The sequence below is a fragment of the Aedes aegypti genome, chromosome 2, assembly GCF_002204515.2.
Source record: "Aedes aegypti strain LVP_AGWG chromosome 2, AaegL5.0 Primary Assembly, whole genome shotgun sequence".
Classification (NCBI taxonomy): domain Eukaryota; kingdom Metazoa; phylum Arthropoda; class Insecta; order Diptera; family Culicidae; genus Aedes; species Aedes aegypti.
In genome coordinates, this window is record NC_035108.1 from 436,512,518 (window position 1) to 436,528,106 (window position 15,589).

Genomic DNA, 15,589 nt, shown 5'->3' on the forward strand with positions numbered 1-15,589 from the left:
GGAAGGAAACCTTGATTCCCCTAATGGAGTTCAAGATCTCCTGCCTAAATCCCCCAAATTCGGAACAACTGACCACGATAGGCGGCACTCTTTGCTTCCTCACTTGAATCAAAGAGCCTGGGCTAGAGGCTGCTTCGATTTAGTGTTCGGAAAATTTGTCTAGAGCATCGAACTGATTGCTCATTTTAATACAATTATTCATTTCACCCTTGGAAGAAACTTCGCATTCCGGGGAAGCGTCCTTTCTTCCATTCTTGCCACGTGTAGTGACAGTTTTAAAACCCACTTTTTTGGAAGGAAGTAGTGAATTCAGAGATTCACCCTTCCTTTTGTTAGTTGTTGATACCATGTTTAGTTAATAAACGAGAAAGACGTGACCTTCGAGAGGTTTTTTCCCTAGACGGTGTCCAAGAAGGATTACCACCGCTAGCTTTCGCCAACGGGTCCAACGAAAAATCGAAGGCACGGGTCCAAACAAGGATCGTAAAGGGATCAATAGTAGAAAAAATAGTACTGAAAAGTACTGTTTAAGTAGCACTGAAAAGTACCGTTTTTAATTTTAGCACTGAAAAGTACTGTTTGTGTAGCACTGAAAAGTACTGTTTTATTGCTTTAGGTAGTTTTTAAGAAAACTTCCAAGAGCAGAGAGAATTCGTGTACGCACAGCACGAAGGTACGATGCGCACTGGCATTCCCTTTATGTGCATGTGAATCTTATAATGATTTGACAACAACGATTTTTCTGATAATTTTAGCATCTGTATGCCATGAAGAGATTGCAGCAACATAAAATTATGAAATTAATAGACGATTTTGAAATACAGTACTGGTATTCTGTTGTCAAATCCGAAAATCTCAGAAATATTTCCTCAAAGACACCAAAATAATTTCAAGAGATCAATTTCCGAATCAAATGCCGGATTTTTAATATTGCTACAAGAATCCAAGAATTATTAGAACAAATCTAAAATGACTAGCGGAATCCCAGAATTTTTTCATAAAGGAAATCCGAGAATCTTGGATGTCACATTTTTCACGTAAAGTTCAGAATAACATTATAAATACCTGAATTCCCACAGACATCCAAGCATTTCTATGAAACAACATAATTATCGGAATGCCAATATTCACGCGAAAATTCAAAATATCAAAGCTAACATTATTTTTCCATGATTTTTACTCACATTTTTATTATTCCATTCAATTCAACAATCTCAAAGCATGAGTAGCAACCACTGAGGCTAACTACCAGTAGCTTTGTAGTAAATGCTTCCATAACGAAAAGATCCTGTACTGACCGGGAATCGAACCCAGACACGTTAATCATCGCTTTGGCGCAGACTTTCCCACTTCTCCCTGTTGAAAATCCTGGCTACGACCATGTGAACCGGTGTACACTACACTTATGCAACATATGCCTGTTGCCAGAACATCAACCAAAAACCAAAACCTAGAATCATACCTTTACGTAGGCGCTCTATTGCAACACCGGCACAGAAAGCAGCAACACCGAAAATCATAATGGTCTGAATCTGACAAACATTCCGCAAGCGGACTTTTCGGTTAGCCCATTCGGTCGTACGTATTCATTAAAATGGTGATCCTACACAATTTGATACTACAGCAAGATATCCTAGCTTCTATGACCAACCGGATGGTTTGTTGTTTCTCCCGTTGCGTATCTTTGAAGCAGGTGTCAAAAACAACTGAGTTTTGAGATTTGAGTTTGAGGTCGTTCTCCGCGTGTGCACATGTACTTACCCAATCAGACATTTCGTGTGTGTCCGCATTTCTATGGTGATAATTTAAAATTAAAATTGTCGAAACAACGGATGATGCAACCATAAACATGATGCAGTTAAAATATGTGCCTGTGAATGGAAAAAGATGAAATTATTATAATTGTTAATTCGAAATGATAAGGTCGGTGTACCCTTAGATGACAGTCTATAGTCGATCTAGGGCCAAGGCCTTTAATGCTAATTATCATTACCAAATATGTTTAAACGTGAATGAATATTGTCATGCTACAAATATTGATCGATAAACTTGCATGAAAATCGAATACATATCTAGGGTTGGAGTCCACTCTATGACCAAAAATTTGTGCTAGAAAGGCTCACCCTAATGTAGCCGGAATGCATCGTCAATAAAAAAATATATATATATATACACCGTATACCATATACTCACCTAAAAGTGGAACAGCATCCGACGTGGCTGGCATTGTTTCAGCAACCATGTTTAAAAATACAGTCAATGATAATAAAATTGTTACACCTGGGCGATCCCACGCGGGTGCATTCGCGGGTTCGAAAATTCGGTTCGTTTCACCAGTCCGAACAGCAAGCGCCCGCGCGCCATATAAAAAGCGACCGTAAAATGTTGCAAAGAACAAAGTGGGCGAAAAAGGAGGAGACGTAAAAAACGGATAATTAATCCTCGGATTCTGGTGCAGACTGGTCCTATTGTGGGGATGGGATGAGAATTGTATGGGGGAGGTGGATTGGTGGGAGACTTATTTCAGACTTGGCCCACGTTGGACACGAGGTCAATTGCAGTCAGGTTGTGCCAATGTCAGCCAAATTAACTAGCATTTAAAGAAGCCTCTGCGTTCAATTTAAAAGAAGCCAAAAGAGAAATTAAAAATAAACATCCGAACAAACATAAATATACATTACGGTTAAAGAAATACATAACCGGTAAACCAATAAAAATAAGTATGTTAGGAATAAGAATATTAAACATCTAGAAGAACTAATTGGGACTAAAAAACAAAAAAAAAACAACGAAAAATCAAATACTCCAATGGTAAAATAATAAAAAAAATCGAAAAGCTGCAATTAAAAACTGCGTGATTTATCTTTATAGGCTTTTCAGTGCTATTTTCCACTCCTCTTTTTTCAGGAAATCATTTATATTGTAGTTTTTTTATTTTATCAAATATTTAGGTTCCCAAATTCCCGATTCTTGATTGATTTTTGTTTTGCGATTTTTTCGATGGAAAATATATTCCTAAGGAGATCCTAATTGAATACCTCTAAAGATCCCTTTATATATTCCTTCAATAGTGTTTGTACTCGGATTCCTCTATAAAATTCTCTAAGTAATTCTCCAGGAACGATTCCAGGAATTCTTTCAGGGATTGTTCCTGAGATTTTTTCAGGAGGAAAAAAGTGGTTTCTCCGGATATTCCTTCAGAGATTCCTAGAGACGAACCAGCCAAGGGCTGAAAGTCTCTCTAATAAAGAAAATTCATTCAATTCATTCAGAGATTCTTCCAGACATCTTTCCAGGGACACTTCCATGAATTTCTTCAGGGAAATCTCTATAGCGATTCTTGAAAAGATGTCTCCAGGAACAAATAATCTTCCAGGAACGTTTCCAGGATTTCTTTCAGGGATTGATCCAGGGTTTCGTGCAGACAATTATTTAAATATTCTTCAAGCAGTTTCTCCTAATATTTCTTCAGAGATTTCTCCAGACATTCTCCCAGGTACTACTCCAAGGATTCATGTAGGAATATCCCTGTGAGATGTCTCCAAAGATCACTCAAAAAAAATCCTCCAGAGGTAACACTAGGATAATTCCATGCAAAGAGTACCTCAGACATTTTTCCAGGGATTCCACAGAAACTCCATAATGGATTCCACCATAACTACTAGTAGGGATTTCCTCAGATTGTGCTCTTTAAATTTCTCCAGGAATTATTCCTCCAGAAATCGCTTCAGGAATTATACCAGGAATTCCTCCAGTGGATTCTCGTAACACTTCAAGAGGACCTATCTAACATTGAGAGACTCTTTTTGTTTACTTTCTCTTCAATCAATAACTGAGCCATAGCGAAAAAAAAACTTTACAGCCTTAATCCAAAAAGAGTGCGAGAATCTTTTATTGTTACATTAATCCTTTATTTTTTTAATCCTTTATTTCTGATGAGATTCCGGAAAGGATTCTGAAGAGAACCCTGAAACGATTCTAAAAAAAATCTGAGAATATTCTGAAAAGAATCCTAAGAGTATTCTCAAATCCTGAGAAGAAAGACTTTAGAGGACTGAATAGAATCCTGAGAGGATTCTGAAGAGCATCTTGAGAGGATTCTGAAGAGAGTTCTGAGAGGAATCTGGAAATAATCCTGAGAGAATTCTAAAAGCAATCCTGAGAGGATTATGGGGAGAGCCCTGAGATGGTTCTGAAGAGAATCCTAGAAGGATTCTGATGAGAATCCTAAAAGAATTCTGATGAGAATCCTAGAAGGATTCTGAAGAGAATCCTGAAAGCATTCTGAAGCTTAAGAGAATTCTGATAGGATTCTGTCGAGAATCCTGATAAGATTCTGTTGAGAATCCTGATAGGATTCTGAAAAGAATCCTGATAGGATTCTGTAGAGATTCCTGATAGGATTCTGTAGAGAATCCTGATAGGATTCTGAAGTGAGTCCTGAGAGCATTCTGCAGAGTATTCTGGGAAGATTCTGAAGATAATCCTTAGAGTATTGTAAAAAATCCTGATAGAATTCTGAAAAGAATCCCGAGAGGCTTCTGAAAAGAAATCTGAGAGAAGAACCCTGAGTAGATATTAATTATAATCCTGAGAGGATTCTTAAGAGAATCCTAAAAGGATTCTGAAGAGAATCCTAAAAGGATTCTGAAGAGAATCCTAAGCAGATTCTGAAGAGAATCCTGAGAGGATTCTGAAGCAAATCCTGAGAGGATTCTAAAGAGAATCCTGAGAGGATTCTGCAGAGTATTCTAAGAGGATTTAGAAGAGAATCCTGAGAGTATTCTTATAAAAATCCTGAAAGGATTCTGAAAAGAATCACGAGAGGCTTCTGATAAGGAAAATGAGAGGTTTTCGAAAAGAATCCTGCGAGGATATTTAAAATAATCCTGAGAGGATTCTGAAGAGAACCCTAAAAGAATTCTGAAGAGAATCCTAAAAAGATTCTGAAGAGAACCCTAAAAGAATTCAGAAGAGAATCCTAAAAAGATTCTGAAGAGAACCCTAAAAGAATTCTGAAGAGAATCCTAAAAAGATTTTTAGGAAAATGCTAAAAGGATTCTGAAGAGAATTCTAAGCAGGCTTCTGAAAAGAAACCTGAGAGGTTTTCGAAAAGAATCCTGAGAGGATATTTGAAATAATCCTGAGAGGATTCTGAAGAGAACCCTAAAAGAATTCTGAAGAGAATCCTAAAAAGATTCTGAAGAGAACCCTAAAAGAATTCTGAAGAGAATCCTAAAAAGATTTTTAGGAGAATGCTAAAAGGATTCTGAAGAGAATTCTAAGCAGATTCTGAAGAGAATCCCGAGAGGATTCTGAAGCAAATCCTGAGAGGATTCTGAAGAGAATCCTGAGATGATTCTGAAGAGAATCCTGTGAGGATTCTGCAGAGTATTCTAAGAGGATTTAGAAGAGAATCCTGAGAGTATTCTTATAAAAATCCTGAAAGGATTCTGAAAAGAATCACGAGAGGCTTCTGATAAGAAACCTGAGAGGTTTTCGAAAAGAATCCTGCGAGGATATTTAAAATAATCCTGAGAGGATTCTGAAGAGAATCCTGTGAGGATTCTGAAGAGAATCCTAAAAGGATTCTGAAGAGAATCCTAAAAGAATTCTGAAGGGAATCATAAAAGGATTCTGAAGAGAATCCTGAGAGGATTCTGAAGAGAATCCTTATAGGATTCTGCAGAGTATTCTTAGAAAAATCCTGAAAGGAGCGAGAAGAGAATCCTGAAAAGATTCTTCTGAGTATTCTGAGAGGATTCTCAAGAAAATCCTGAGAGTATTCTTATAAAAATCCTGAGAGGATTCTGAAAAAAATCCCGAGAGGCTTCTGAAAAAAAACCTGAGAGGATTCTGAAAATAATCCTGAGAGGATATTGAGAATCCTGAGATAATTCTGAAGAGTATCCTGAGATTATTGTGAAGAGAATCCAGAGAGGATTCTGAAGAGTATCCAGAGAGGATTCTTGAGAGATTCCTGAGATTATTTTGAAGAGAATCCTGAGAGTATTCTGAAGAGAATCCTGAGATTATTGTGAAGAGAATCCAGAGAGGATTCTGAAGAGAATCCAGAGAGGATTCAGAAGAGAATCCAGAGAGGATTCTTGAGAGATTCCTGAGAGGATTCTGAAGAGAATCCCGAAATAATTCTGAAGAGAATCCTGAGAGGATTCTTTGAGATTCCTGAGAGGATTCTGAAGTGCATGCTGAGATTATCCTTAAGAGAATCCTGAGAAGATTCTGATGCAAACTGTGAGAGGATTCTAAGGAGAATCCTAAGAGGATTCTGCAGAAAATCCTGAGAATATTTTAATGAGCTGGAAAATCGAAAATCGAAAATCGAAAATCGAAAATCGAAAATCGAAAATCGAAAATCGAAAATCGAAAATCGAAAATCGAAAATCGAAAATCGAAAATCGAAATCGAAAATCGAAAATCGAAAATCGAAAATCGAAAATCGAAATCGAAAATCGAAAATCGAAATCGAAAATCGAAAATCGAAAATCGAAAATCGAAAATCGAAAATCGAAAATCGAAAATCGAAAATCGAAAATCGAAAATCGAAAATCGAAAATCGAAAATCGAAAATCGAAAATCGAAAATCGAAAATCGAAAATCGAAAATCGAAAATCGAAAATCGAAAATCGAAAATCGAAAATCGAAAATCGAAAATCGAAAATCGAAAATCGAAAATCGAAAATCGAAAATCGAAAATCGAAAATCGAAAATCGAAAATCGAAAATCGAAAATCGAAAATCGAAAATCGAAAATCGAAAATCGAAAATCGAAAATCGAAAATCGAAAATCGAAAATCGAAAATCGAAAATCGAAAATCGAAAATCGAAAATCGAAAATCGAAAATCGAAAATCGAAAATCGAAAATCGAAAATCGAAAATCGAAAATCGAAAATCGAAAATCGAAAATCGAAAATCGAAAATCGAAAATCGAAAATCGAAAATCGAAAATCGAAAATCGAAAATCGAAAATCGAAAATCGAAAATCGAAAATCGAAAATCGAAAATCGAAAATCGAAAATCGAAAATCGAAAATCGAAAATCGAAAATCGAAAATCGAAAATCGAAAATCGAAAATCGAAAATCGAAAATCGAAAATCGAAAATCGAAAATCGAAAATCGAAAATCGAAAATCGAAAATCGAAAATCGAAAATCGAAAATCGAAAATCGAAAATCGAAAATCGAAAATCGAAAATCGAAAATCGAAAATCGAAAATCGAAAATCGAAAATCGAAAATCGAAAATCGAAAATCGAAAATCGAAAATCGAAAATCGAAAATCGAAAATCGAAAATCGAAAATCGAAAATCGAAAATCGAAAATCGAAAATCGAAAATCGAAAATCGAAAATCGAAAATCGAAAATCGAAAATCGAAAATCGAAAATCGAAAATCGAAAATCGAAAATCGAAAATCGAAAATCGAAAATCGAAAATCGAAAATCGAAAATCGAAAATCGAAAATCGAAAATCGAAAATCGAAAATCGAAAATCGAAAATCGAAAATCGAAATCGAAAATCGAAAATCGAAAATCGAAAATCGAAAATCGAAAATCGAAAATCGAAAATCGAAAATCGAAAATCGAAAATCGAAAATCGAAAATCGAAAATCGAAAATCGAAAATCGAAAATCGAAAATCGAAAATCGAAAATCGAAAATCGAAAATCGAAAATCGAAAATCGAAAATCGAATTCAAAAAGTCCAAAATTGTAATAAGTGGTCCGCCCCTAGGATTTCGAAAAAAGACCTAAGAGGTTTTTGAAGACAATCCTGAGAAGTGTGAGAGGATTCTAAGTAGAATCCTAAGAGGATTTTGCAGAAAATCCTGAGAATATGTTAAATAGAAATCTTGACAGGATTTTGATGAGAATCCTTGACAGGATTTCGGTGAGATTCCTTAGATGATTCTGAAAATAATCCTCAGAGGATGCTGAAGAGAATCTTGAGAATATTGTGATGAAAATTCTGAGAATATTCTGATGAGAATCCTGAGAGTATTCTTAGGAACTTCCTGAGAGAATTTTGAAGAGAATCCTGAAAGAATTTGTAAGGATAAACTGAGTGGATGATGATGAAATTCCTGATATTCAGAATTCTGAGAAGACTCTGATGAGAACCCAAAGAGAATTGTGATTCTGAAATGATTCTGATGAGAATTCGGAGAAGATTATGAAGATAATCATGAGAGGATTCTGAAGAGAATCCACATATGATACTGAGGAGAACCCTGAGCTGTACAGGAATTATGCCGAGGTTTTCTCTGGGTAATATCCAGAAATTCCATCTGAAGTTTTTCGTTCTGACCCTCCAAAAATTCGTCAGAGGATTCTCCCAAGCATTCCTCTTGAAATTCCTCCAGAGATTCCCCCATGACGTTGCATCAAAAAATTTCTCAAGAATACCTCCAGGTATTTCTTCAGGAATTTTTTATAAAAATTCATACAGGAACTCCTTTCCTGATGATATTTTTCTAGAAACCACTGGATAAATTTATGAAGGGATTCCTGGAGCAATACCTGGTTAAATTGATGGAAGAGAAGAATCCATGGAAAAAAAACTGCAAGAGAATTGTCAGGGAAAATCGGTGGAAGAATTTCTGAAGAAACCCCTTGAACAACTTCTGGAGAAACCGATTTAGATTTTCTGGTATAATTCTCGGAAAAATCCCTGGATGAATCACTGCAGAAATCCATGAACAATTCTCTGGAGAAATCTAATCAGAACTTCTGGAATGAAAAATGGAATGATATCCGCTATCGGAAGTGGTTTGGAAAATACGATTTCAATCGAAAGTTCTTCCCAGATGAAACCCTAGAGAAGTTCCTGGAGAAATCGAGGAACTTATGAGCAAATTTTTGATTGAGTCTCTGGAGGAATTTCTGAAGAAATCCCTTGAAAAATCACTAGAGAAATCTCTGAGCAATTTCAGAAGCATCCCCTGGAAATATTTCTAAAGAAATCCCTTCAGCCATGAACTCCGTGCAAACCAGGCTGTTAGATCTAAAGGCGTGACTAGAATTAGAGTTCAATAACTAAGGTGAAGATGAATCGAAGCCAAACATCAAATTTTCAAGAGCACGGATCTGGAGAACCGAACACCCATTTGAGCTGAAAACTTAATCGATTGGACACCACCAGCTAGTGATCAATCGATTAAGTTTTCAGCCTGAACGGATGTTCGGTTCTCCAGATTCGTGCTCTTGAAAATGTAAGTTTGGTTTCGATTCATCTTCACCTTAAGGTGAAGCCCACTAATGGGCTACATAAAAATCAGATCGTCAGATCTACTATCGTAAGAACCGTGCAAACTAGAATAATACCCATGCTACCATTGCTTTCTTGCATTACCTCAAAAAGCTGTTGGACTTCAAATTTGATGAAATATGTTTGTTCGAATCTGATAGTGTATAAACTTTGATCTTACGTTGAGTATTGCAATGATAAACCTCCCGATTAGCACTGTTTACCTCTATAAAACTGAATATCTGCACTTCAAGGAGTTCGTGAGTTCAAAAAGGATACTTAGATCATCACGGAGGATATAGCCATAAAGATGTTCCCTTGGCTGAGCACAAGTTTCAATGTTCCGATTATACTTAACATTTATAAGAACGTGCCAAACTGAAGCTGCGTTGCCTCAAATGCATAAAATTACGTAAATGGAATTTACGTATTAAGAGATTTTGTTGAAAGTAATAGGTCCCATGGTTCCTGCAGGTGCCCTTGGGTCCAGAATGGTCATATTTTCCAAAAAAAATTTTACAGGGTTCCATGCAAGGGTTTCATATATTTCATAGAAAGCTAAAAGAACGAGAATTAGTTGAAGATGGATTTTTAGAGCATTTAAAGTAATGGGTCAATTTTGACCCTGACCTTACTTCAATGCTACTTTAAAATTGTTAATATTAAATAATTGCATATTTATTTTATTGATGGTTTTTGGGTTATCAACTGATGATTGTCCTCTTTGTAGGGCATGATAACATTTTCCCCCCAGTTGTCAATTATCGTCAACCGAGTGCGGAAAAATATGCTTTTATCGCGTAAAATTTCAATTTGATACTCAAAACCGGCACGGGCTGCACCATCGAGGAGAAAACAAGCCTTGAACGGAGGCGCTTCGTGAAAACGAAAACAATTTCATTTCCAGTGAATCATGCCTGGTGTTCCGATTCAGTGCCCTCCCGGGAAAAATATGTCACTGATGGAAAAGGGCCATTTTTCGAATGTGGTTGGATGAAGGGGGTGAGGACTAAAGTGCGGGGGAGAAGTGATGGATGACCAGCATCATCGTGCGAACCTAATGATAACTTTTCTCCGGAATCCGGCGGTAGTGTGAATCCGAGCAGTGCCATCGACGCTATCAGCACGCACGGGACGATCAAATTAAAAAAATAGTACAACGTCCGCCGCCGGATGATGATGGCGAATGTGATATCGATGTAAGGCTCCGGACAGCAGTTGTAGTAGATTTCGTTACGCTTCCCCGGGACGCCTGAAAGAGGGTGAAAAAAATGGGAGGACGAAAAGTTAACGGTTAGTTATGACACGGATTCAGATTGCCAAGTTTCGGATTATTTTAATTGTACAATTGTGGTGTTCGTTCTCATGAAATATAACCAGATTGTAACCAGAAATGTAATATATTGTTAATGGAATGTTAATAATAGCTTAAATCAGGATTTAAAAAAATACGATTAGAGTTTTAACCAACACAAAACACCTAGATATAAGAAATTAACGTAATGTTTGAAATGACACTAATAAAGGAGAATTCTATATTTTGCCAACTTTTTTAAGACAGTTTTTAGGATTATTTCATTTCGGCTAACGCTACACAACAAAACAACTTATTTGTTAGATAACTAACGCCTTTTACAAAGTATGAAGTCTGGTAAACCCTTATGATGTTCGCTGTTCGGATAAACCGCATCAAATCGGTTTGAAATTCCTGAATTTAAATCCATTTCAGTTTGTTTTTCTGTTTGAGTCTTCCTGTGCTTCACTATTATTGAAACATAAACCTGTCAACGACAGCTCACCACGCTTCATCCTCCAAATCGTTTCACTTTTTCTTGATTCACCTTCCGAACCGGGATGTGATGAGGATCTGGTGGCGTCGGAATTGATTGGACAAAAAAACTGCGGTGGTGACAACCATGTCGAAGAGCGATATTTACCCGGTTTACTGGGCTAGGCGCAATGGAAAATGGAAAACGGTGTGACATTCTGGATGGAAGCAATGTTTAGTTACTCGCCTATGAAATGATGACAGCTGCAGTTCAGATGGAACTACAAATGGAAATATCCAGTTCTATATATTTTTAAGAAGATATCGAGTTGTCAATGGACTTTTGGGACATTAACATTACAAAATAAAAGACATTTAGCAAAACCCAAGCAAGAAGCTATAAGTGGGCCGATAAAATCTAAAAAAAAGTCGCAATTTGCTTAGAGAAATGAGCTAAAAATCACAAAAAGCTAGAAACCTGAATGTAGATGCTAGAAACTAAAAAATAAGACCCTAGGAATTATAAACTAAAGGCTAGAAGCAAAATTTGAAAGTTATCAAGGCTAGAAAAGACTGAAGGTAGAAATTGAAACTAGAAGAAAATAAATACTAATAAAAGCTTCAAACACTAGAAGCTCAAAGATAAATTTATGAAACTAGAACAAAAAGGAAGAAGCAAAAGACCTGGAGATATAAGATAGAAGCATCGATCTAGAAGCTGAGTGCTAGTAAGTAGAAGGTAGAAACTAGAGGCGAGAATCTGTAAGAAATAATACAAAAATATAAGATAGGCCATTGTGTCAAGATAAGCGACATGTTAGAGTTCAAAGGTATTTGCTCGCCTTACTAGTGATTTTTAGTGTTATCTTCTGCAAAAGTGAAGTGATTGGTTAAAGTTCAATTAGTGTTTATTTCTTAAAGGGTAGGAACTAATCAACATAAGATTCACACAGAGCTGTGTATTCAAGCCAGATTACGAACGAGTAGACTTTCTCAAAACGCCAACACATTTGTACCTTCCAGAACGCTTAATGCCTTTTTTTTTCAATACAGCCTAGGATGGTTGTTATTGACACAGTTCCAAGATGTGACCTGGAGGCCCAAATATTAGGAAATGCATTATTTCAACGTATGCTACAATAATCTAGATCCTCTCTTTTATGAATAAAGGTAACAAGATGCAAGTTTGTTGGATTTTTTTACCTCAGGACGCAAGATTGCATCGCTGCCAAGCGTTCTTTAATTTTAAAAAAAATGAAACAAACTTGGTGCTTGTGACCTTTATTTACAGAAGAGAGGACCGATGAAGAGAAAACGATAATATTACATTCTCTCTTATTCTAGCACACGCTTAATTTAGCATAGCATAGACTGACTGCTACTCCGTGATTGATCGGAACTGGTAAGAATTGCACTTCAATCCAAATGAATAGGGGATGGGAGTTTCCACATACTCTCGAACTGCAATTTTAGCAGAACTCATATTATTGATCAACAACGGCACCGACCAAGTCCTTACAGTCAGTTGGGAAGGAGAATGAATGTTAGGGCGTAGTGATTGTTGCTTCCAGAGACCGAGAATACCTCTGCATCTCCACAATCACCATGGGAAGGGTTTTTATTAGTGAGGAAGGAAAAAGATCTGGGAGTCATCTTTGGTCGTTGATGCGATCCATGGATAAGAGGGAAAAACACGACTTTTACTTAAAACTATTTTTGCATTTTGTCTCGCGGTGTCGACATTCAAAATGTCGAACTATTAAAAGGTTATTTTAGTTATGTCAAGAAAAGAAAGCTATGTGTAGTAAAATCATATTTAATAAGAAGGGTTTATGCCGACACTTAATATTACGAACCATGCATAGTTTCTTTGAAAAATACAAGAACAATATTGATAGAATTTTGAAAAATAAGGTTCAAAACACTTGAATAGTCTTAATTTTATGCAGTTCAATGTAAATTAGTGAAAAAATCATGAATATTTTATAAAAGAAACCGTATATAATACCTTTAAGAAAACGTGACACATTAGTACGCCGACATTTATGATGTCTAACTATTCAAAGCTTATTTTTAGTAATGACGATAAAAGAAAGGTACCGTAAACCGGGGTAACATTGATCATTTTTTTTTTTGAATATTTCTTAAATCTTTCGATTAAAAATGCAAAAGTTGCCAAGTGTATATCTTTAAAACAAGTACTGCCACCCATAGCTCGTGACTGTATACTGTATTTTGTTTTTTGAAAGATTTGAGCATGTTTAAAAAAATGTTTTGAGCGATTTTTTGATTTGGCTGATATGGGGTAACATTGATCACCTATGTAAACAACGATCGGTAATATTGAAAATGTCGTTACTTACTTAAATCATGGCCCCTGAAGCCGAATATGAAGGCCAAACGCTTACAAGTCATTTACTTTTTGAGTTATTTTAAAATTAAAAACACTTCGAACCAACGAATACGCCTAAATGTAGGCAATTGCCTAAGGGAGTTCTACATTCTTAACAGTTATTCGTTAATGTTGCCTAATTGAGCATACTTATGAAAGTTTTGACAACCGAATCGTTTTTGGAAATGTCATTTTAATTTAGAACCGCATTTTCCTTGTTCATATCGTTTGCAGAACTTATGTGAGACATGAATCTTTAGTAGTGTCATCCTTAACCATTGAAATCATTGTTTTGAAAAGTTGACAAATTTACGCATAAGGTAAACGCAATTTATGCAAAAATCTTAACTTTCATTAGCTCATAAATATGAGAAAGCGATGTACCATTCATGATTTGAAAATGTTCCACCAATAAATGATGATACGAACTTTTTACGAGATGAGTCATTCCGATCAATGTTACTCCGGATTACGGTATATGCATATTAACATTGGTTCGGTGAATGGCTGGACATAGCGTACCTACAGGAATAAAATAAACCCCATTGTGTGGTCCTTAGCCTCTTACCCAGCAACTCCTATCCCTACCTCCTCGTGGTACTGGCCGGGATACGAGTAACCTTAGGGAAGATCGGGTAACCAACCCCGGTGGGAGCTTTGGTAGTAATCATAACTTCGTTATTTTCGAACCAATTTTGAAACTTTTAGCACCATTATCTTCAAAATTAAATTTATTCAAATTTTGTAGAACTATACTCATTTTACAAAAAAAATCATTTTTGTTTGACCATAACTTCATAAATACTAAACCGATTCCAAATCTTTTACATGTTTTTGAAGCAAATTTAGTTGTTTTCAAACTGTTCATACAACACATTTTTCTAAAAAATGTTTTGGACTTAGTAATTCAACGAAAACTACTCAAAACGCAATGATTTTTTAGAGAAAAAATCAAATTCCAAAGATTATTTAAGTTTTTTTTGTTGGAAATTGCATTTTTTCTATATAATTTGAGATAGTAAAGCATCTTGTTTAAATTACGAGTTGAATAGTGCATATATATTTTAAAATTTGTGTAAATATTATTTTTTCAAAATTATTTAAAAATTGTTGCAAAGTTCATTGCAAAGGTTTAACAAATGAGAAAAATCAGTTTCAACTTTAGAGATAATGTTCCACTGGCAAAAAAAAAACTATCATTTTCTGTTAAAAAATCATGTGTTTGGGAAGTTTTGTTGGAATAACTTGGTCAAAACATTTTTTCAGTAAAATATGTATATAAATTGTTTTGAGACAATTAAATTATCTTCAAAAGCATGTAAAAAGATTTGGAATTGGATGAGTATTCATGAAGTTATGGTCAAACATATATAAAATTTTTAGTAAAATGAGGAAAAATTTGGAGCAAAATATTTTCAACTGAAATTACATTTGATTTTAGACAAATTTGGTGTCCTACAAAGTTATCGTCAATTTAATTTTGAAGGGAGTGATGCTAATCCAACACAAACCCATTTCTCTTTTTATGTGATTTGAATTCAGAAGAGCACACGAATTTGGGATTTAGAGATTTTTTGAAAAATATGCCGCACCTTACTGCACATTTATTAGCTGGGAATTCCAACGCAGCTATCATTATTTATTGATACTTTCTGATGTCCAAAGTTTTATGATTTAAGAAAACAATTTTCAAGTTTTTTTTTTTTGAAAAAAATCTATGTGCGAAATTCATTCACTCGCAAAAATGTTACAGCCCTTCAAAGTTCTCTGGGGTCATATTGACCCCATAAAACAGACAAAGGGTTAAAGACACCTCTAAACATTGCTCAAGAAATTGTTCGGAATGTTTGTACACTGGAGTTCATTTAAAGTTTTTACTAAGAATTTTAGAAGATTTTTCAAATGTAGGTAATCTGTTTCGAATTTGTCTTGTGATTATCTCACATGTGCCTGTTAAGATTCTTTGAGGTATTAAAATTGTCCTTACTCTGCTGAAATCTTTTGAGAATCACGAAAATTCAGAATACTTTTTAAAACTCTTAAAAAACTAGAGAGAACAAACATTCTTGGAGTTTGTGATATTTTTGTACTATTAGTTTAAAAATCCGTGCAATATGTATATTTTAGAACATTTTTAAAGAAACTCGTGAAAAATAATGGTATTGATAT

At 35.4% G+C, this 15,589-nt stretch overlaps 1 protein-coding gene across 2 annotated transcripts in view; it reads right to left on the bottom strand.

Moving 5' to 3' along the window:
• The window catches only part of LOC5567018 (neuronal acetylcholine receptor subunit alpha-7), a 414,734-nt gene that overhangs the window by 45,712 nt on the left and 353,433 nt on the right, over nucleotides 1–15,589 (bottom strand). For both annotated transcript variants that reach the window (XM_021847824.1, XM_001651358.2), the window contains exons 8-10: nucleotides 10,318–10,512; nucleotides 2,194–2,280; nucleotides 1,762–1,871 (exon numbers count right to left, since the gene is read on the bottom strand). In XM_021847824.1, coding sequence (XP_021703516.1) covers nucleotides 1,762–1,871; nucleotides 2,194–2,280; nucleotides 10,318–10,512 — 392 coding nt within the window. The remainder of the gene's footprint in view (nucleotides 1–1,761; nucleotides 1,872–2,193; nucleotides 2,281–10,317; nucleotides 10,513–15,589) is intronic.